The sequence below is a fragment of the Empidonax traillii genome, unplaced genomic scaffold (assembly GCF_003031625.1).
Source record: "Empidonax traillii isolate 1590-97213 ecotype Southwest subspecies unplaced genomic scaffold, ASM303162v1 scaffold764:size1210623, whole genome shotgun sequence".
NCBI lineage: Eukaryota > Metazoa > Chordata > Aves > Passeriformes > Tyrannidae > Empidonax > Empidonax traillii.
In genome coordinates this window covers 284,564-306,627 of record NW_020955957.1, presented here as the reverse complement: position 1 = coordinate 306,627, position 22,064 = coordinate 284,564, and the positions used below count along the sequence as shown (strand labels likewise).

The window sequence follows — 22,064 nt, the reverse complement described above, 5'->3', positions numbered from 1 at the left end:
ATCTTTTATTTAGGAAAAAAAAAATACTTAGAGACATTTTATGGCCAGCTGAATACTATCCTTTTGCTGAAGTATAGCCATGTATTTCAGAGGTCCTTTGTGAAAATAGCAAGCAGCAAAAGGAACTGTATTCTTACACAGAAAACAGTCACATCCGCTATTAAAATATCCCGTGTTTCTTTGGAGAAGGTTCACATAATGTATCTGCAATAGCATTTGCTTGAAGTGATTGTTATTTCAGAGCCTTGTTTTGATCATGTTGCAAATTCAGTAAGACAGTTATTCAGTCCTGCTTATCTAAGTCACTGCTGCGATAAGTCCTTTTATATTAGAAAATGTTCGTGTCATATTAATACATGTCCCACTGCCAGTGTATTTGTCATTCACTAAAATGATCTGATTTGGAAAATCTTATTAGGAGATACTGATGTTAATAAAAAGTTTTGTTAAGAAATATCAGAAAATGCAAGAGCAGAATATATACAGTTTATTACTAATTTCCCCCTAGAATTATATCTGTCTCACCAACCCCCAGTACTTTTTGGATTATCCAAAGTGTACATTTCCAGTGAAACTCTACAAACAATTTTGATTAATATTTTGTAGAAAAGAAGAAAAGAGCTGTATTATAGAATGAGTTCTTTCTTGAGAAGGTATAAAGCTGTTCTTTTAAATGCTATATTATAATTTTCCCCCAGGGTGTTACAAATTATAACATTCTTACAAGAATCACTCAGCTAGGAATAATTATTTCGTTGATTTGCCTCTCCATGTGCATTTTTACGTTCTGGTTCTTCAGTGAAATTCAAAGCACTAGAACGACAATCCACAAAAACCTCTGCTGCAGCCTTTTCCTGGCGGAACTTATTTTTCTGATCGGAATTAATATGAACAATAACAAGGTGGGTAGTTTTCACTTGTGTCTTCATTTTGCCTTGCAAAGCAAATATACAGCATAAGATATGACCTTCTGTCTACTCCCCATGTTTCCCCACCTGCAATAGTGGCCCTGACTTCCCAGCACAGTAACAGGAAATAAAAAATGGTCGTTTAAAGAAGCAGGGCCTTCGTCTGAGCTGCTGCGTATCGACTTCGCTCCCTGGGTTTCTTTTAAACTTTGTCACCTTTACTGAAGCTGCGACCTCGTGTGTTTGGCATTTTCACTTTCCAAACCCCCTTAGGATGCTGTACAAAGCCACGCTGGTGGCTCTCAGGGTGACAGCTTTCCCTAAAAGCCAGGCCAGGGCTGCGATCCCAAGCTGAGAGCTAAAAGATATTGAGCTGTTGGCTGGGGGATTGCTCTCCTTCCTGTCTGCAAGGTCTTGACCTGCCCCTCTTGCTTTTCAGAAAGCCAAGCTGCTGATTTTGACATCTTAGATGAGTTTTAGGGAGTAAAATTATGCATAAATTATCAAAGCACCCCACTGTAAGTGGGGTTGAATAGGATTTAAAATTACTTGAGAAAATACGAACTGCTATCCCTGAGGTAGCATTCCAGTACTGATTGATTGAAGAATATCATTCTTACAAAGGCTTTTTATGACAGAAATTATTTCAGAAGTAACTCCTTGTGATGCAATTACAAGGTGGCAACAATTACATTGTTATCAAAATCTTAAAAGTGGGCTTTGTTTAGGTCAGGAAAGCACATAGACTACTCAGCTATACATACAGGATAAACCTCTTCAAACTTTTCTGGGGAGATATGTACCAATTTTAAAAGCTGAATGTAATCTCTTTATTTTGCAAGTTGCTGCAGAAAACCCTCCTGAACAAGTGTGGTCATGGGTGCAGGCCAAGATTTGTCAACCATCACAAAGGGGCTGCTGAGTCACCACTCCAGAGTCACTCGGTTGCTGTGCATCTACTATAACAATATATTATAATATTAAAATATATATATATATATATTATATTGACAAAGGCATATTGACAGAATCATGACTCTCGTTCCCCTGATTGAATTTCCAGCTCTTCTGTTCAATTACTGCTGGATTACTCCATTATTTCCTCCTGGCTGCTTTTGCCTGGATGTGCATCGAAGGCATTCACCTCTACCTGATCGTTGTGGGGGTCATCTACAACAAGGGCTTCTTGCACAAGAACTTCTACGTCTTTGGCTACGTCAGCCCAGCCGTGGTGGTTGGAATTTCTGCTGCCCTGGGATACAAGTACTACGGCACCACAGAAGTGTAAGGCCCCGTTTTCCGTGCCCAGGTCACCGTACAGCAAGGAGACAGTAACCAAAATAGCACGTTTCAAGGCATTTTCTGCTGTTTAATTTTCAGATGTTGGCTCAGCACTAAGAATAACTTTATATGGAGTTTTATAGGACCGGCGTGTCTAATAATTCTTGTAAGTATAATTTTAATTTTTTATCGTAGTGCATAAAAACCGATAATAAAAGGTGTTTAATAATCACCCACCCCATTGCCAGCATAGCTGTGAGTGCTAATTATAGGGCAGAATTGACTAATTTAGTCCTTTTTATAGTGCCTCTAAATTATTTATATGCTGTACATCTAAATACTTTACTAGTCTGAAAAATGAATGTTTGACAAGAAAAGCTCAATATAATTATCAGAGGGTTTTTTTTTTTCATTACTCTCTTTCTTTCTTTTATCCCAATGGCTTGAGAAATTCTGTGAAGCATTTCTGGCTTTTACAGGGAAGCATCTTTGTATGTCACTGGCATCTCAGCGTGGCTCAGCAGGAGGTGTGCACAGACACCATCCTAGCAGACAGATAATCTGGTTTTTCAAACGTTTTGTGGCTTAATCTCTTATCAGTGATGGGTCATCTTTGTAAGATTAGACTGTCATCTTTGTGGTGTTATCGTTGGCATGTACCCTGTCATCATCAAAGCTATTTTAAACTAAATTGCGACGTCAGAGAAAAGAACCCACTATTTCACGTGGGCAGACAAGTCAAGTATTGATAGCCCCATTTCAGCTGTGAAGAGGCCCTTTTTAATTCTTATTGGAAGTGCTTTCAAACCTGCGAATTTGGCAGGTATTATGTGTTCAATTCTGAATCGAGACGTTTTGGGGGCCTTGGGAGCATTTCTAAGTGCTACAAAGTTTAAGGAACCATTCCAGCTGTAATGGGGCATTATTGTGTATGGCTTTGTTGACAGCGATGTGGCAATAGCTGGAGCTGACAGAGGGAGAAGGTACAATGGTGAGGCTTCGTGACATCTGTGGTCAAGTCAGTTATAACCCTTTGTTGCTTTTTAAGCAATTTGGTGAGAATGGGAGAATTTGTAAAAAGAAAAAAAAAAAAAAAAAACCAGAAGTGGCAATGCCTAACACATACAGCTTTGTGGTAAAACAGTTTTCTTTCGAGGCATTAGACATTTCCAAGCTTGATAAAGTATCAGGTATAATTCTGGCCAAGTTTCCCTCCAGATTTCTACTGCAGGTTGGGGACAGATGGGAACAGCCTACCAGGTGCAAAAGCGAGGTGATGGCTCCCCATCTCACCCTCCTGGTGAGCACAGCAGATTTGGAGAGAGGTGGAGCACTGTGACCTCCCTTGGCTCAGTGCTTCTGGGTTCGGGTAGCCCTGATGGCCAGCAGGTTACCCTGGTAAAGGACAGTCATGGGGAGCCATCATCCTTTATTAGGAAATTCTTAGCATTCTGAGGTTTAAGTTTACAGTTTCCTGTGTCCTCTGTGGACCTTATCTCTTCATTCCACGGAGGCAGCAGGGCGGGGATTTTTCTGTCGCTTCCCTCATTCTTGTTCCTGATCTACCTTCAAGTGAAGATTTGTGCACTGTGAAGTATCCCTGTACATTTAGCACAAGAAAACTGCATTATCAGAACATACAAAATGCCCCAAGCGTGTGTGCATCTGTAACCTTGTTCGCAGCTCCAGCTGAGCTGTGCCCAGTGGGGATCTCAGGGACGTGGCACAGAGGCAGAGCAGCTCTGCAGTGGCTTTGCTGTAAGTCTGGCTGGCTGCAGAAGCAAATCCTGCAAGCTGGGCTCTGGGGCCTGTGGCTGTTCTCTGAGCACTCCAGATCTTCCAGCAATCCCTGCAAATTAAAAAAAAAAAAAAGAGGGGAGCTGGTAGAAGCTGATACGGGCCTGTGTGCCAGTGCAGCCCTCCTATGGATGAGGAGAGCAGCCAGAGAGTTCCTTCCTATTCCCCTCACTCCTTTGCCTAAGTAAAGCCACACAAAAGAGCTGTAGCTGGACAGCAACAAACCCTGTGGTTGTTCAGCTACTTTTTGTACATTACACAAGTATTTTGTGCAAAATTGTTTTCACAGTATAGGCGTACCTTTATTATTGTCTCTTCATAATCATGCACCACCAGCCCCAGGGGGAAAGGCAACCTGCTTTCAGCAAGCTGCTTCAGCTGCTCTGGGGGGTTTTTTTGAGGGTTTTGGACAGCTTGTTTTGATGGAGTGATAGCAAACTGAAGCCTGAAGTGCAAGAGGGATGTTTTCAAAGACTGCAGGGAATTGGGTCATTTGCCCACGCTCTATCCAAGCAGTCATCTAAGTAAAATATGGAAAACCCCATGAAAAGAGGCAGTGATGCTGGAAGATGAAGTTGGTGTGAGATCTCTTCTCTGTGGAAGGCACATTGCTGTGGTTAATTCTGTTCCCATTGTCCAGTCCTGTTGAGCAAACTGCATGGGCACCACCACGACAAAGATTAAACTCTTTCCGAAGTCGTTGCCACTCAGGAAGTCCTTTTAATTCCAGGAGCTGGTCTTTTCCCTGTGTTTTCATTCTGCCCACAGCTAATTAAAGAAAAAGAGGAAAAACAAATACTAATTAAGGACTCTGAAATGAAAATGTCATTTTTGTTCTGGGATAACCAGATAGGGCACTGCAACCCCTCATATTGAAAGCTGAAAAGTCTGGCAGCTTCAGGCTTACCTTTAATCCTGAGCTTCATTTGCTAATAGCATTGAATTTACGAGGTTTTCCAAGACAGCCTGGAGAGTGTGGATACCAAACCTCCGGAGGGCTACTCACCACAAATCTGATTCTTGCACAAAAATATTAAACTCACTGTCAGGACAAATGCCCTTGTACCCAAATGGTGTTCTCCATTTCTACGAGGAGGGACCCAGGAGATTTGTGGTTTGGATTATCCTGTAATGTGCCTCTGAGACAGCATGTAAATGATGAAGAACAGAACTGGTCCTGTAGCAGTGGGTTATCTGTCTCAGGGCACATTGCTTCAAACACGCTCTTGCACTGTAAATCTGCAGTAATAATGAGGCACAGGGAGCTTAAGTGTTTATCAGGAGTACAAATTAAGTTCTCCTCTGATTGCCTAAGCAGAAACGCTACTTCTGAAGGTGTTTGCTTATTAATATTGAGGTTCTATTAGAAGTCTTAAGTGCAAAGCAATGGCCTTATTGATCCCATCTAAAAATTATTATTATTGTTATTAGATTGGTGACTGTACATGAAAAGGAGTGGGTCAAAAGCTCTTTAGATGGAGTTAGCAAAGAAAGGGCATTTTAAACCTTTATAAAGCAAGCTGCAAGCTGAAGATAATTTCTACAACTTATTTCTTCCTCCTAATATTTGTAATCTTTAGAACCACAACCACTTTACCTAAAACTATGCAGTAGATTAGATCAAAGCATACAAGTATGGAGAAATTATTTATAACAAGTATTTAAACTTTTTAATAGAAAAGTAAGTTTATCTCGAGCTTTAAGGGACAAACACTCACACATACCACAACCCATGCCTGATTGAGGCAAAGACAAATATAAACTCCAGAGATAAAAGGTACAGAAAAAAGAAAAGAAAAAAAAAAAAAAGAGAGAGAATAAAAAGAAGCCCTAGAAGACTTTATTTTCTATTGTAATGCAGTGTTACAATAATAATCTCCCTGTAATAAGAAATGTGTAGACTGGAAATAACTATTTGCTGCCAGGGTAACGTGGCTGCAGTTTTGATGAGCATGTAATATCAGTCAATAATATACCCCTTCCCATTGTGGGGGACTTCAACATGGCTTTCCTCACCTCTGGCATCAGAGCTTGTTGAGTGGGAGCAGACCTGTGTAAGGGCTTTATTCTGCACCGCTGGTGTTTTTGGAAACTTCATCTTTTAAACTCTGTGGGCGCAGCTTAAGTCCTTCCCCTTGTCCCTATTTGAGGGGCAGTTATATGTTAGTTTTCCAACTGGCAGTAGAAATGATGGCCTTTGGAAGGCTTGGCCAAAGACCATTAACGGTGTAGTTATGAAAATCTGGAGGAGAACCTCTGCTACTCCAAGTGCAGCCATAGCCAACCCTTCTAGTACACCTGTCTGCCACAACTTCCTCCCATCCAATCTGTTCACCTGAGACTTGTGCAGCAAGTTCCAAGTCACCCATAAAAATGCGGTTTGCACCTTTACAGCCCTGCAGGCTGGTCTGTGGCACCCACTGCCGCTGTCCCAGTAGATTGGCACATCTCTGTGGGGAGCCAGCGCTCAGAAGCGTGACGTGTTGTAGCGTTAATGGGTGCAAATTTGCTGTCTGACAGCGTAAATCCATCAGTACCGTTCGTTGAGATCACCTCTGGAATGACAAAACACAGGCTGGCTCCTTGAGGCTGGAACATTTCCAGAACTGAACATCATCCAAATAATCCTCCTCGTGGCTCTTATCCAAACACCCCAGTGCTGTGCAGTGAGAAGGTGGTTCCTGTGCGCTGTTCCTTGTTTTACTCCCCTAATGAGTGTTTTCAGGGACTTTGAAGGTGCCTGGCTCGGCTTCAAGTTCCAGTTTCTTGAAACAATTGGTAATTGTAGTGTTTGCAGCTATAAAAAACGGCTTACAAATGAAACCTGCAATTTTCAGAGCGTTCTTGTGCTCTTGACTTGGAGCGTACGAGCCAAGAGTAATTCTTGGGAGCGGTGTCCTCAGAAAATCCAGGCCCTTTTTAATAAGTGTAATGAAAAATCAACTGTAGGGCAGAAATATTCTAAAAACGGCAGTGATTGATTAACCATACTGTTTTGAACCTTTCTTGTACAAATGAATGGGTAAATGAATAAAATATACAGATTGCAGTTGCAAAATACAAAAAAAAAAAAAAAAAGTGGCATATGAGTGATGAAAGCAGGCTAACAGTAGAGTAATGCTTTTCATTAAGGAACTGCCTGCATATTCATTAGAGCCAGTCGATTACTTAAAAAATACATTCATCAGATAATTTATTTGATGAATTTTACCATTATTTGTCAAATAATTTATTCAACAAAAAAAAAGGTAAAATTAATGGAATCGTGCATTTATCAAATCTTATTGGACAGCGCTGATACTTACTCAGTTCTGTACATTTAGGTTGATTCAGGATTAGTAATACTGCTGCAATGGATGCAGAAAAATCTCCGGCAAATCCATTACTGTGCTGTTTTCTCATATACTTGTACATTTCAGGGACTTAACATAGGCTGTTCAAACTGAACATCTCTCTTATTGAAAAATAAATATTCCAAAAAAATTAAGATTTTCCATTTTCCCAAGCTTCAATATTGAACGTGGTCTGACAGTCCACTGTTACCACTTAAAAAAAAAAAAAATTAAAATTAAAAATGTAATTTTTAAAAAAAGCAGCCTCTATGAGGTCAGTCACATTCAACTGCTGCAATCAAATCCACTGTCTTTGGGCTTCCTCACTTTATCATTCCCATTCTTCAGTGAAGCATCTCATGTTTGTTGCTCTTGATGTTTCTTGATATGCTAAGAATTACCAGCAAAAATTTGCTTGAACTTGGACTTGCATCACCACAAAATATAACACCATCTCACATTTTTTTAGTGAATATTTATGCTCTGAAAATTCTGTGGGTGTTTTTTTTCCAAAGGGTTACTTGTGATAAATGCCTAGCTATATTTCTTAGATAGATGAGAAAAATATACTCTACCACTTACTGTAGGTTTTTCAGAAAATAGCTGTTTTAAACATTTTTTTTTTTATGTCTACTGCTGTTCCTCAGTCTGCCTTTTTAGTGGGAATAAATTTCCTACAGGGACTAGCAATGGCTTTATTATTTTTTATTAAAGAGTAATAGCCCCCTTTTCATTAGCCCCTCTGTGGCTTCAGTTAAAGGTGTCTCCATTGCATTTCTCTTGCCATTGTGGATAAAGTGGAGATAATGAATTATATAGTGGCATTAAAGTCTGAGTCTGCAACTTTGTTGGAAACAGATTAGTTCAAACCACAGTGCTGTTCAGCAACAACAATACCTGCTGTGCTAAATAATAACTGAGTCAGAAAATGCTTGTCCTGCTCAGTGGACAGGATCAGCTCAAATCTCCAAGCCGCAGCTTCCATAGTGCCAGACCCACTGGATGCAGTTTATCAGCAAGACCAGAGCCTTAATGTGAATTAAGGGTTTTTTTCTTCCTTCCCTCTGCCACTAAAGGCCCTGTTCTAAGGTTCCTGGAAATAATTAATGTCTATAACATGAAAATTACTTGATCCTATCTTATTGCATAGGAGCAAATTTACCACAAAAGGATGAAAGATCCTTGGAGGGTGAAATAGGTTCGCTTTTGGGGGTTTTTGTTTCTAGGGGGTTTTTTTATTGCTTAATATCCTCTTGGTGATTCTTTACATTGCCTTGCTATAGATAAAATTACTATAAACTTACATGCTTACCCTAAATGGTTCATTGAAAGGACACTGTAGGTTTGCTTTAGGTGGTTAGTATAGAATGATAAGGTCTTTAGGACTTTCTTAGTGATTAAGTAATGACTGCATCCACATGATATTTTGTCCCTCAAATCAGATTTTCTCCCACTATTCTACTGGCCCTCTGATTTATCACTGACAGGCATTTAGAGAAGTGAGTTTAAATTCACAGCAGGAATTGCACGTGAATACGCTGCTTGGAAATCTCACTTGGTCACTGAAATAAGTTTTTGTTTCTTTGAATAAGGCACAGCATGGGATTTTGTGACCACATTCATTGCAGAATCAGGGGTATTTCTGAAAAAGCAAAAGGCTAAATCTTCTGGAGGATTTGGCAAACTGTGGAAGGCATGGGCAGCTTTCTGCCAACTGTTGACACCTCCAAAATGACAAATACAGCTTGATTTCAGACCTGACACCTCAGTGATGCTCCTGATGCATCCTCCCTCCTGGTAGCTCATCCATTCACTGAAGTTAGTTGTGCTAAAAGATAACATGCAACTGTTCCACTCCTCTTTGCCAGGTAAAAATCCTCCTGCAGGGCTCCTGCATAAGGCTCCAAATGCAGCACAGCAAAGGTTTCTGTGTAGGCAAAGAAACCGTGGGAGGGGGGAATATGCAGTCCGAAGTCTTTGATGCACCTTGAACCAGTTCATTAAACAGCCTGATTTACATCACTACCAACCCACAAGAAAATACACCTTCTCCAGAGCTTCTTGGATAGGGAGGAGAGAAAATCTGGTAATTAATTACACGGTGAGCAGGACAGACCCCAGTCCTACCATGGGATCTAACTGGGCTAATGTTTCTGGCAAAGGTCAGGTACAGCTCTTTTGGTTCATCCCTCCTGCCCTTGGCTGCAGAACTGAGGGTAAATAAAAATATTTAGGTCAGTATGTGTTTAGCTTTGCAATCCAGTAGGAAATAACATGGAATCTACAAGCCTGAGAAGCTGTTTACACTGATGAAAAGCATAGACATTTATTTATTTATTAGCAGCTTGTTGTAAGTGTTCTAAAATTATAAAGGAAACACTTTATTGAGTCTAAATCTATAGCTCGAGGTATGTAAAAGAAAACTTTGAAGTGATCATATTTAAAGAGCAATCCTATGTGAAAATCTTTTATTTCCTGACAGGGTTTGGAATAAACTCATTTAGTTATGTTTTAACTTTTTAAACGAGCAAAATCATTAAAATCTTAGAGCCATAACATTCTAACCCTGCATAATTGAAAACAGTTCCCCAAAATATAGCCTAAAGGGGGTTCATCAATGTTTTTGTTACATTTTCTACTCCCAGAGAAGACTGCTGTTGTATATTTAAAGCATTTGAGGAGATATATTCACTGGGGACATGGTAATGAGATAAATCAGTCAGGAGACAAACCCAGACTGTTTGACTGCCAGCTTGTGTCCAATTTGATGCAATTAATATAGCATACATTTTCATGTTGAAGCTTAAACTGTTGTATTGTTAATAGCTTAATTCCATTCTCCCCTGACTGAAATAAGGATGACCCACTGAATGTTGTCGTTTTACCCAGCCATTAGCCATACAGCCAGCAAGACAGAAATGTATTGCTCTCCGTGGCAGAATTCAGACCATCACAAGCTCATTAATTCAAACACTCATAATGAGGGTCATTGTGCAGACTGATACAGATACGGCTCCTCTGAACTTCAGACATTTTTTGAAAGAGCCAAATTCAATATGATATATGTAAAAAATTCAAGTATATGCCTAAGAGAGCAGCAGGGGAAATTTTCTCATTCTTTTTTTGTGAGATCTGACATCAGCATATAGATGGTTTCATCAATTATTGAGACAGAGACTAAGAAAGGAAAAGGGAATGATTTGGGGGTTTCGTTTTTGAAGTTGGAATGTAAAGTGCCCAGACTGAATCAGAACTACTATGTCTGAGTCTTTAGAATTAGCTGCCTCTTTCTTATACCTTCTCTTCTTTGTAACACTAGAGAGCCTTTAAAGGCTGGTATTCGAAATGTTTTAATAACTTTTGAAAGGCTGGGGTGTATCTTTTACAACAGGGATATCATATATGAAATTACTGATTCCTTTTTCATTCTAAAAATAATGCGTGTCGGAAGTATCCTCAAAAACTCAGCCTCATATTAAACCATTACACCAGGGTTAAAAAAACAAACCTGTCTTTAGATAATCCTGGATGAGGAACTGGGGGATGAGGGAAACCCAGGTCTCCCTGCTCCAGTGAATATTTAATTATTTATGTGGCAAGGAATAGATCCAGCAGCAGCAGTAGCAGTGAATAACCAGTACAGAGCCTGGAGAAACCAAGGGTCATAGCCCAGCCTGAATATTAAGTACAACAGAAAACTATGCCCTTGTCTCCAGCATCCCTTATAAATGCCCTGTCCACAGGGATTTTCATTGTTCAGGGGTGTCCTTTCTGGTTTTATTCAGAAAAGCTATCCTAGCCGGGAAGCCTTTCCTGGTGAAAGCCTAGTCTAAAACAGTAACTGTCTTTTAGTGCTAATGAACTGACATTTTTCAGAAAAAAAAAAAAAAAAAAGGTTGGACAAATCTTTTTTTTGAATGCCCCATCCTGATCTGTTCCCTTTCACCAGCTGCCCAGGTGCTAACTGAGCTACCACCATGAAAGATGGACCATTCCCCTCTGAGCTTTCAAGTGCTCTTTTGTCTTGCTTGGAAATAGGAAGGGGGAGAGGAAGGGGAAAAAAAGATGTCTTGTTGTCAGATATGACAGCTGTCAGCTATCTTGATGGGGCAAAATGATGATATATCACTTCACTCAGCAGCTTACAATTTAATTGTAATTAATTATGAAAGAAACTACAGCTCCTCAACGTGAGTGCAAATATTTTTATTTGCAGGCAGATGTTTTGCATGTTTTATTTAATCTTGTGTAGTTCATACTATTCAGTGCTCAACTAAAAATAACTATCATTTTGTACCTACACAGAGAGAGCTTCATGCGGTGTGAAGCACTAACATCATATTTACTTGAGGACAGAACACTGTGTTGCCCTTCCAGTATGTAAAATATGTACATTTAACACTGGAATTAAGGACCTATTTTAAATATAGCAGTTGCTAAGCAATGGGCTATTAGCAGAACCCCAACGGCTTGGAGCATTTAGGACCTGCATGCTCGTTTTTATATTGTTACTTGGTTTCCAAAATACAGTTAGCCATCAACAGGAAGTTTGTGATTCTCGTAGATGATAGATGAGGTTGTTCCTCAGTGCTCTGTGCTGTGGTGGTGCCAGGCCTGCCAGGAGCAGAAGCCAGGGCAGGAATATCCTGGTCCACCCGTGCCCACTTGTTGGGCAGTTCCTCCTTGCAGAAACCTGTTCAGGATCCCTCTGTTCAGGCAGCCCTGGCAGTGGGGAGACAGAGGGAGGGATGAAAACCTGCAAACAGATTTCCAGAGCCATCCTAGCTGTAGGTGGAGGTAGGTTAGTTAACTCCACACACAGCTTTTCCCATCCTATCCTAAAATACATTTGATTGATTGAACAGAGATAGTTCCTTTGGCAAAGCCTCCTTATTGTTGGCAAGATGATTGGGAAATCCCTTTGAACGTTCAGTTGCTTTTTCTCTCCTACAAGAGGGAATTATCCAGGCTGATTCCGTGGGTCAGAACTGATCCTAGGGCTCGTACCACTGCAGATAGCTCTGAACTCTTCCTGATCTGCACCCATGACACTTGCAGTTGCTAATCTGCAGAGTGGAACCTGCAGCAGTGTCCACAGTTACCTGTGAATCCCTCGAGACTGCCATTCTCTGTGGTGTGTAGTGATAAAGCCTTGACTGTGCTGCTGGCAGTGGAAGTTTTACTGCTTAACTGGAGTCCTACCATTGGCTTAATGGGGCCAGAAGTCACTCCAAAGTCCTAAATCTTTCTGACCCCTCACATAGGTGACCTCCCTGGGAGAGATGTACCAAACACTTCCAGTCCTCCCTTTAAACTCAGTCACGGGGGTACAATAAAACCTAACTCATACAGATTTGTGCCTCCTTAGAGACTATCTGGGGTTATGCAGATACATAAATGCAGTTACCCATATCTCCACAATCCTGATTTCATGGGATCCTAATAATTGTCCTTATTCGATGCCTATTTCACATAAATATATTTTAAGTTTTCCATTTGTTCATAAATATACCACAACATTTCCAGATTTTAAGAAAGCTAAAAATACTTCTACAAATATCTTTAAGGAGACTTGACTCCCCTGAAGATGCTGTGAGTGGAGGCTGTTTCTGTATCAGCCCTTGTCTTTGATTAACCACTTAAGGAAAAAAAAAAAAAAAAAGGAATAGATTAATTATTAAAATTAGTCCTGTAGTGCACTTGAGCATGAAGAGTGAAACATGATTCCCACTGAACTGCAGGGGAGGCAGGGCTGAGGATGCTCAGCCCTTCACAGAATTGGGCTGGCAGGGAGGAAGCCGGAGGTCTCCTTTGTGAAACAGTAAGGGCTGGGTGCACTGCTTGCCCAGCAGCAGTTTGGAGTGGTTTATTAAATAAGTAAAATATAAAAAAAAAAATAATAAAAAAAATTCAGTTCTGGGCTTGGAATCAGCGCAATTCCCCTTTAGTCTATTAGGGCTTGCCAAGGAGCCCCTCTCAGGACACGCAGCAGCTTCTCTGGCTGCTCAGCCGTGTAATAACCCTGAGAGCAGAGACACGAGAAGCTGCCGTGTCACACTGGAACGTCGTCGTTCCCTCGATCAAACCGTGGCCAAGCACGGTGCTCCCCGCCCAGAGCTGCAGAGTAACTGTGCTGATTGTACAGGTGCCTTGTCCCCACAGCTGTCCCCAGGCTGGCCCTCCCCAGCCCCGGGCCGTGCCTGTCCTCAGCTCGCCTTCACACTTGCCCGCACATCCTGCTCCGCTCCAGCTCGCTCCCTCTCCGGAGGCAGCACCGCCTTATGTTTGCCTTCTTTCCTTCTCATTCACCTTGCCTGTCACCTCGAGGCAGTCTTAATTATAACGTCATTGAAGGTTTGTTCAACGAGATCTGAAGATTGTGCTTTAATTATAAAAATGAAAACACGCGATTACAACCCCGAGTAAGTATGAAACAATATTTGGCTGCGAGTAGCAGCTGAAACGTTTTTAGATGTTTTCAGTGTGTCTCATCCAGAAGCCACCCAGTTTGTTGCAGATGGAAGGTTTGGGGATCCAGGGTTCCTTGTGTCTTTTTGTGTTTTGGATGGCTTTTACAGCCTGCTGCTTCAATTTCTGCTCACTTGAAATTCGGGTTTGGACACAAATTCAAATGTCTCAAGTGCTTGTGTATTTGGCCAGGCATTTTAGGTGATTTGATTTCCTACTACATTTGTTGGAATACGTATGACTCTTTGGGGATATCAGCTATATTTCCCCTTTAGGCCTTCTAAGTCCAACTTCTCAGTATTCCTACTCAGTCCAGCCATGCAATACGAACTATTTACTTTACATTTCCCTGAAACAGTTGAGGCTACTGGTACGTTCATAGCAAACAACACGCAGAGTATCAGGTTGAAGCAGAATGCATTAAGTTTAGAATACCTTTTGGATTACCAGTTTCCTCCAAAGGCCACGCTTGACACATTATTTACATTAGCTAGTTTTTTTGCTCCTGGATGATTTACCCATGAGTTCACGTTGTTGTTTTCCCTCAAGTTTTGCTGCATTTCTGCGTGACGGGACGGTTGCAACTCCTTTGTTGTTATACATTTTGTAACAAAATGCAGTTCCACAGGCTTAGGTTGAAAAGGGGGGAGAAAAAAGAAAGGAAAAAAAATGCGATGTTGCCTAAAAACTACTGTTTTGAGACACCAAACATTGCATACAGGTGGTTGAGGCCCTTCCGCCTTGCTATAGGTATTTTTTTATTAATGGAGTGCTCCAAAACGGGGCAGAGACCAACTTAAAGAGCTTAATAAATCTGGGAAATGACGGGATGTTTCAGGAGTTAAGCTCGCCCTCATTACCCGGTAACACTACCCGAGACGGATCGGGTGGTGGTCGTGCTCTGGCAGCTGGCTCCAGGAGCCGCTGTTAACCTCTCCAGTTCCCCAGGGACAGGCAGATTATTCCCGTCGGAACGGACTGATGAATGAAAAGATGGTGGTTAATGGGTATTACTTTAATGCAGAGGGCCAAATCCTATTATCCTGTGCAACAGGCAAAGAGTGTTTGTGTAAAGGAGCCCCGCTGGGACGAAGAGGAATGGAGCCCAGGCACCTGCCCCTTCCCTGGTCAGGCCCGTGAGCTTCTCCTAGAACCTGTTACTGGCAATAGGAAGGCACTCACTGACATCAGTAGGGCAGAGGGGAAGGTTGGCCACGTGGTTTGTGCTGCCATCTCCATCCCGGCTCCTGAGGAAACAGCAGTGTGCCCTCTCCCTGCTCGTGGCGCTTTGATTTCCAGCTGCCTTTTTCGGATTAATAAGTACATTAGGTGGGTTATGCAGATTACAGTGTGTGCTCTGAGTTATTTGATATATTATTCACCAACAAATATAAGAGAAAAAGTAAGTCTGCATATAATTATCCGCAACTGCTGACTGACTTATAATTAACTTTGAAAAATTGCTGGTTTAGGAGATAGCGTAGATTACAATTTTAAATATAAGGAGCTTCAGAATAGCTCTCATGATCAGCCCTAGTACAAGGTATTCAGTGAAGGATTAATTCCCTAAACTGCTAATCAGCTCTATCTCCTGTCTTATCAAATTGTAAATATATTATGCTGTATTAAAGTACGAGCATGCAGCTAATTAAAGCAGAGCCTGCTTTAATATCAGATATTCCCCCCTTGACACAACAAAAATGTTCTAAGGACGTAGTTAACGAGTGTTAACAAATGAAAGTGATACCTTTTAAAGTGATGCTGTGTTCATACAGCAGTTTTTTGATTTCATTTCAGAGGTGGGGAGGTTTTGTTGTTTTTTTGTTTTTTATTTAAAGAAAAAGAAGTGTGGGGGGGAAAACCCTGAAGTCTTTCTGGAGAAATAATTTGGGGAGGGTGTTAATTCTATTCCAACCTGCAGCTGGAGGCCCACGGGAACCGACCAAGGGATTACAACCAAGGATTTACAAATGGTATCTGAATGACATCCAGTGAAAATTTGGTTCATTTACAAACATTTTAAATAGATTCTGATGTTAAATGCGGAAAAGCAAAATATGATATTTTTTTAAAAAAGCAAGAAAGCAACCATCCACATTTTTAAAGGAGTGAAGCATAAATTTAAATGAAAGATCAATGAAGCCTAGCCAAGCAAACAGAGGATCAGAACTATAATTGAGCATCATTTGCAAAACTGCTTCTTTTAGTTGCTTTTCTCTGTTTCAAACTCAAATAAAGCGATGTCATTATACAGGCAGCAGGGAAAAAAAAAATACCAAAATTATTCATCTATGAAACAAACATGAAATATAAGAGAGAATACACAGCAAGAAGCCTTTCAATTAGTTAGATTTTTAAAAATTCTTTGTGTAAACCTCAAAGTTTTTTTTTTGTGCCGGTTGAAAGTTTTCACACCCCAAAGACCTCAGGACGTGTGATGTTATTAATGTTATTCAGCAACAAAAGACACATATTTGTCAAGATCAACGTGATAGAGTAGAAGAGAAAACCCATGAGATGGAGAGGGTTTGGTGGTTTTCTCCATTTCCCTTTCCCTACCTTCTGTGCCATGTCTTACCTTGCCTTCCCTTCCCTTCCTTTCCCTTTTCCCTACGTCTATGCTTAGGGAAAATAATCTCAGCAGGAAATCGAAGAGATTTACCAATAAAATCAATAAACATTTACAGGCTGTTGGTAGTGATACTGCTGAGATAAGGTGGAGTTCCATCCCTGTTTGATCAATGTTGATGGCAGGGCTCGTAGTTTTTAATGGATCAGAACAGGGTGGGGTTTTTTCCCCTGCTGGATTCTGTGGGTTTCAGAGGCACAGAAACTTCATCTGACTCGTTTCATTTAAATGTTTAAGACTTATTGGCACTCCAGAGAGTCCTGGTTTGACCTAAAAGTTTGTTTCTTCGTTCCCCCCAGGTTAATTTGTTGGCTTTTGGAGTGATTATTTATAAAGTATTTCGACACACTGCGATGTTAAAGCCAGAAGTTAGTTGTTACGAAAACATAAGGTAAGTTTGCCATTTAGTACCAATTCTACCTTCTGTAAGTTTAAATGCAGACAGAGATGATAGTGAGTCTTCAAAAACAACAGTTCAATCTCCTGAAGGATTTGCAGAAAAAGAAGGATCTTTTTTTTTTCCATATATACTTGGAAGTACATTTTGCAATCATTATTCCCATCGAGCAATACCTTGTTCAGTAACACTGAGGGCGTGTGAGAGGTGCATGAAGAATTCCAGTGGCCCATATCAACCACAGGATAAAGGCTGATGGCAAAGCTAAAGAAGGAATTGTCCTTTTTTTTTTTTTTTTTCCTTAAGTTCTGTCCACAGCCTCTGTGCAAGCCAAAACAGGTTTCAAAACTTATGCCTGAAATGGGACCGAAAATATTTGCCTTGAAGTAACAAGTAATTCAATGATAAGATATTCAAACCATTCATGTTCCTTGGAAAAGTCTGCAGTAGGACTTTGTGCTCCTGTGGCGCTGGGGGGATGGGGCAGATTCTCTCCTGGATTTTACTTTGCATGCTGCTATGATTTTTCCATCAACTCACTCTCTTTAAAACTGATTTATAGGGACCTTGAAAAGCGTTTGTGCAGGAAAAGCTGAAGTGTACTACAGGGAACATTGAAAACAACTTACTGTTTGTGTTGCTTAGGAACACTCCTGCAGTTTCAATGCATTGCACTAGATTTATAGTTAGGATTTAGCAATTGTTTGATTGATTACTTTCTCTTATTCCTCACCCTTCACAGCTTCATGTGGTGACCTGGTTCTAATGAAGTTGAAAATTATTCATTTTCAGGGGAACAGGGCTAAAAATGTCTGCTGTTCAAAGAAGTCCTGCAATGACTGAGCTGAGAATGAATAAGAAAGTAATCAGTGGCTTCATTTCCAAGACAACATGCTGTAATTTGCTCAAGTCTGTGAACAGAGCTCTACAGCATCTTGGAACAAACAAAAACAAAAAAACATAGCCAATCAGTTCCTACAGTTTTAAAGCATCAATATGCTGACCCAGGAACTATTTGAGAGCATTTGTGTTCTAAAAACAAAAATATTTTTTTTCCTTTTTTTTTTTTTTAAAGAGAAAGAATGAAAGGAAGAAAGTCTGGTTTTACAACTGGCACCTCTGCAGTGATCCTGAGAGGCAGCCAGAGAATCCTTTGATGTCATGCACATGCACTGACCTCAGAGCATACTGTTCATTTTTTCTGGGTCTTTTTTTTTTTTTTTGAGAAAGATAAGGGGGAGGAGGAAAAAGTGGGGAGGGAATGCTTCATAACAGACATATGTTTTTCCTTGGGGAATTACACTAACAGTAGATTTAAATCAAATCATATGGTGCTGCAGTACCCCAGAGAAAACATATCTGAAGATGAAAGACGCCAGCGTTTCAGGGCCCTCCAGTTTTACTCCTCTGCTCTCCTGAAGTGATCCTGTGGGTTCAGTCGTGCCACAGAGCTACAGCACACCCTGAAGAGCAGCCCGTGCACCTGCACCTCTCAGGCCTTCACAGCTAGGAAAGAACATCTCACCCAAGGGGGAGAAAGAAGGGAAGTCGTTTGTGCCTGCTGGTTGCTCACAGTGTCCCTTTCCTGTGTCCTGGCCAGGTCCTGTGCCCGAGGTGCCCTCGCTCTGCTCTTCCTCCTCGGGGCTACCTGGATCTTTGGGGTGCTCCACGTCGTCCAGGGATCCGTGGTCACCGCCTACCTATTCACAATCTTCAATGCCTTCCAGGGGATGTTCATCTTCATTTTTCTCTGTGTACTGTCAAGGAAGGTGAGTGTTCTAATCCCTGGGGGGAAGTGACTCAGGCACTCTCACGTACCTACGCAGGCAGGTGGCCAGCCCAGAAGCTGAGCTTTTGCCTTCAGTGGTGACAGAACCTCCGTCTAGTTTTTACCTCCTCACATATTTCCTCCCATTTTTCAAACCAATATGTTAAATACAGGGAAATGGGTTTGGTTTTTTTACTTGTAAAACTGGTTATAGTGCCATTGACCTGATGAAATAATGCAGTGTGTCCCCAAACTTACCCTGGGATGATGTTTTCTTCAGTGTTCTGTCCTAAGGTCAAAACCAGCCCCACCTTAAAACATCTAGAGGCAGAAGCAGTACAAAAACAGTTTAAAGACATCTAGATCTGGCAATAAACCTGTTTCATGCTCGAATCTCGTGTTTTTGTTTCAGATTCAGGAAGAGTATTATAGGTTGTTCAAAAACGTTCCTTGCTGTTTTGGCTGCTTGAGATAAATGGAAGGAGAACACCCATAAACATCTCAGTGGAAGAAGGGAGCGACCCACAAGCTGTTGTTATGGATATCCCAGCAAAAAAAACATGGTATTGTGAAGGCATGGAATGACCCAGTGAGCAGGCATATCTCTTCACTGAATTACTGACTGGTTTTGTACATATGTGTGCATTCGAGCAGAACATTTGTTTTATTCTGTATACAAACAGTATACAAAAAGAAAAAAAAAAATTGGATTATTGCAAAACAGGTGTTAATAAAGACCGGGGAAAGAAGCAAATTTCTAGAGGAGCTCAGCACGTCATGGCTGATGTTTTGTTGCCAGTATTAAAAATATCTGCAGTCCTTGAAAGCAAAATACCAAAAACCAACTGGCACAGGAGATTTTAGGAATTGCTTTGCTAGTGGAAACATGTTCACTGTCCTTTTGTAGCAATGAGCTTCTTACATTAAGTTGCATGTGACCATCTGCAGGGAATGGGTTCCATTAAAAAGTCAATAGATAAAGATCTGCTTCAGCCTAGCCTTTTGAAAACATTTCTTTTAATTTAAAGTAGATTAAAAAAGGAATTTGTTTAATATTATTCTCTTATCACTCTGAAATATATATTTGTATATTAATCAATGCTTTATTTTTATAACTTCTAAAGAACTGTTTCGATCTAAAGAGCTGAGGTCAGATCTGATACAAGAATGGTGGGACAGCCATTTTATAAGTGAAAGATTACTTTTGTGAATACTTTGAAAAAGATCTGGTTCTTGTTTTATTTAATTGCCAAAAAAGGCTGAGATCTGCTAAACTGGCACTATGATTTTGGAGGCTGTGGGAAGAAGATACTTTCACAGGCTTGTCACTTCACAGAGATACTTGGAATCCAGACCTTGCAGGATCAAATTAAAAAAAAAGGTGGTAGAAATCACCCATGCAAAAGAATACAGATTTAAATTCAAGGTCATGTGCCTCTGTAAAATTGCCATTACCACAGTTTTTCTCTACTCACAGCACCTCTGAGTCAAGCAGTTGTCTTCCTCTGAGGCTCCTGGGTTTGGAACAATCCTGCACTTAACCTTAGGAGTACACACAGATCTCCTGAAAGCAAAGGGAGTGCTTGAAGTGCAGGCTTTGGCAGATCAGGGCACAAACGCGATGCATCGACAGTTCCACCTCTGGCATCTTATTTATTTTAAAAGTATGCTTTCATTTCACCCTTCTAGCACCCTAGTTTACGTGAAGTGCTGAGCAATCTCCTGCCCACGTTGCCTTCTCAGGAAGTGTCCAGGATCTCAGGTGAAGCCCAATGTTTCTACCAGTGAGGCACTGTAAATATGTAGTTGTTAATAAATCCCACTGTTGTGTTGTCTGTTAAAATAAAGCACTACTCTGATTTTTTATTTATATTAAGGGAAGTCTTTTTTTTTTAGTAATGGTCGATTTTGTTTGGTTTTCGTCTTTTTTTTTTCTTTTTTCCATATACGCCAGGTTTTCATTGTATGCATTGCAGTGACAGGCTTCATTAAGTATATTCCATGTCTCTGTCAAACTTTTGGAAACCACAACAGGAGTCTATTTTTCTGAAAAAAAAATAAAAATAAAATAAAATCTGCTGGTCCTTTGAATGTAAAATATGTGAATAAACTGAAGTGCTTTGCTTTCACATTTTGACATGTCCATTCATTTAAATAGATGCAGGAGTAAAAGTTCTCATTGTTATATATCATTTGCCCTCAATTATTTGCTATACTTCCTTTGCTGTTGTATATGTTCTTCTAGGTTTGGGAAGATGAAGATACATATTACTTAAAAGAGTATTTTTAGAAGGATATCTACTAATACATCATTTTTAATCTCCTGCAGAACTGTAACCTGTAGTAAGACTGTCTGGACAAAGCATCTCTAGTAACTATATAATGACTTCAGCATGCTCAGTGAGATTGAAAAAACTTCCTTGGAAAGAAAAATACATCATAAAATGTTTGGGCTACAATAGTCTTTGTAATGAAAGAACATCTTTCACAGGGAAACTGCTCTCCTGTCTCTGGGTCAGATCTTCACTGAAACGCTGTTTTCCTTCCATACAAGGATGAGTTTTCATCTTTTAATACAGCACATCAAGAGCAGAAAAATTTTGTTTAGATTCGCTGCCTTAGACCCTGAAGGATGTTTGCAATTGTCCTTCCTAATCCATGCAGACATCCTGACGAGAAATTAAAGGGTTTATTTGTCACAGCCCTCGGTTACACGAGCCCAGACCCAGCAGAGAGAGGAGAGACAAGGGACATAAACCTCTGTTGTGATTTTGATACACAAACTTGCACCCAAGTGCTAAGAATCAGCTGAGAAAACTGTTTTTTACAAAAGCAAAATTCATCTAATCTGTGTATCAGATCAACTAATAACTAGTTGACTGGTTTGAAAAACAAAAATTTAGTTCAACTTTTTTTTAAGGTTACATGCATGGAATTGTGTGCATTAAGAGGCATGGTCTAGTAGGGCCAACAGGAAAAAATAAAAATAAAAAAAATTTAAAAAGTCAGTGATTGACCAGACAGATAAAAAGTAAAATGTTAAGGTTTCACTCTGAAATAAATGCTTGATGAAGAGTTGTTTCCATGAAACGAATCAAACAGAAATTTGTGTTCAATGTTGCATTTCAAGGTGCACTTCGTTATATAATAAATAAGGTAAGGACTGGGTTTTTTTCTGAAATAAATATTCCCTCAAAGAATTAAAACAGTATTTCGAAGAAACTGTCATATTATCATCACAGCCTTGGGGAGGTTTAAGCTGCTAGAGCTGTGCTGATAAACAGATCTTCTGTGCTCTTTACCTGTTGGAATGAAGCAGGTAGGCATTTAAAACAAGATAAATACTGTGCAAATTTATTTCAGACTTTCCTCCACTCTCCAGGTGTCCCAGACCTTCAGCTCAGAACATGGTGATACTCTGAAGCCAGGAATTTGCAGACTTGTGCATCTTGTTGACCAACCATATATGTTGCACTCAGTGACA

General features: G+C 40.4%; 1 protein-coding gene across 1 annotated transcript in view; it reads left to right on the top strand.

The window, feature by feature from the left end:
- ADGRL4 (adhesion G protein-coupled receptor L4) overlaps positions 1–19,342 on the top strand; it is a 73,559-nt gene extending 54,217 nt beyond the window's left edge. The window contains exons 11-16 of the mRNA XM_027901154.1: positions 699–902; positions 1,972–2,192; positions 2,289–2,355; positions 16,715–16,806; positions 18,413–18,581; positions 18,993–19,342. Coding sequence (XP_027756955.1) covers positions 699–902; positions 1,972–2,192; positions 2,289–2,355; positions 16,715–16,806; positions 18,413–18,581; positions 18,993–19,055 — 816 coding nt within the window. The 3' untranslated portion in view covers positions 19,056–19,342. The remainder of the gene's footprint in view (positions 1–698; positions 903–1,971; positions 2,193–2,288; positions 2,356–16,714; positions 16,807–18,412; positions 18,582–18,992) is intronic.
- Positions 19,343–22,064: the final 2,722 nt, after the last annotated feature.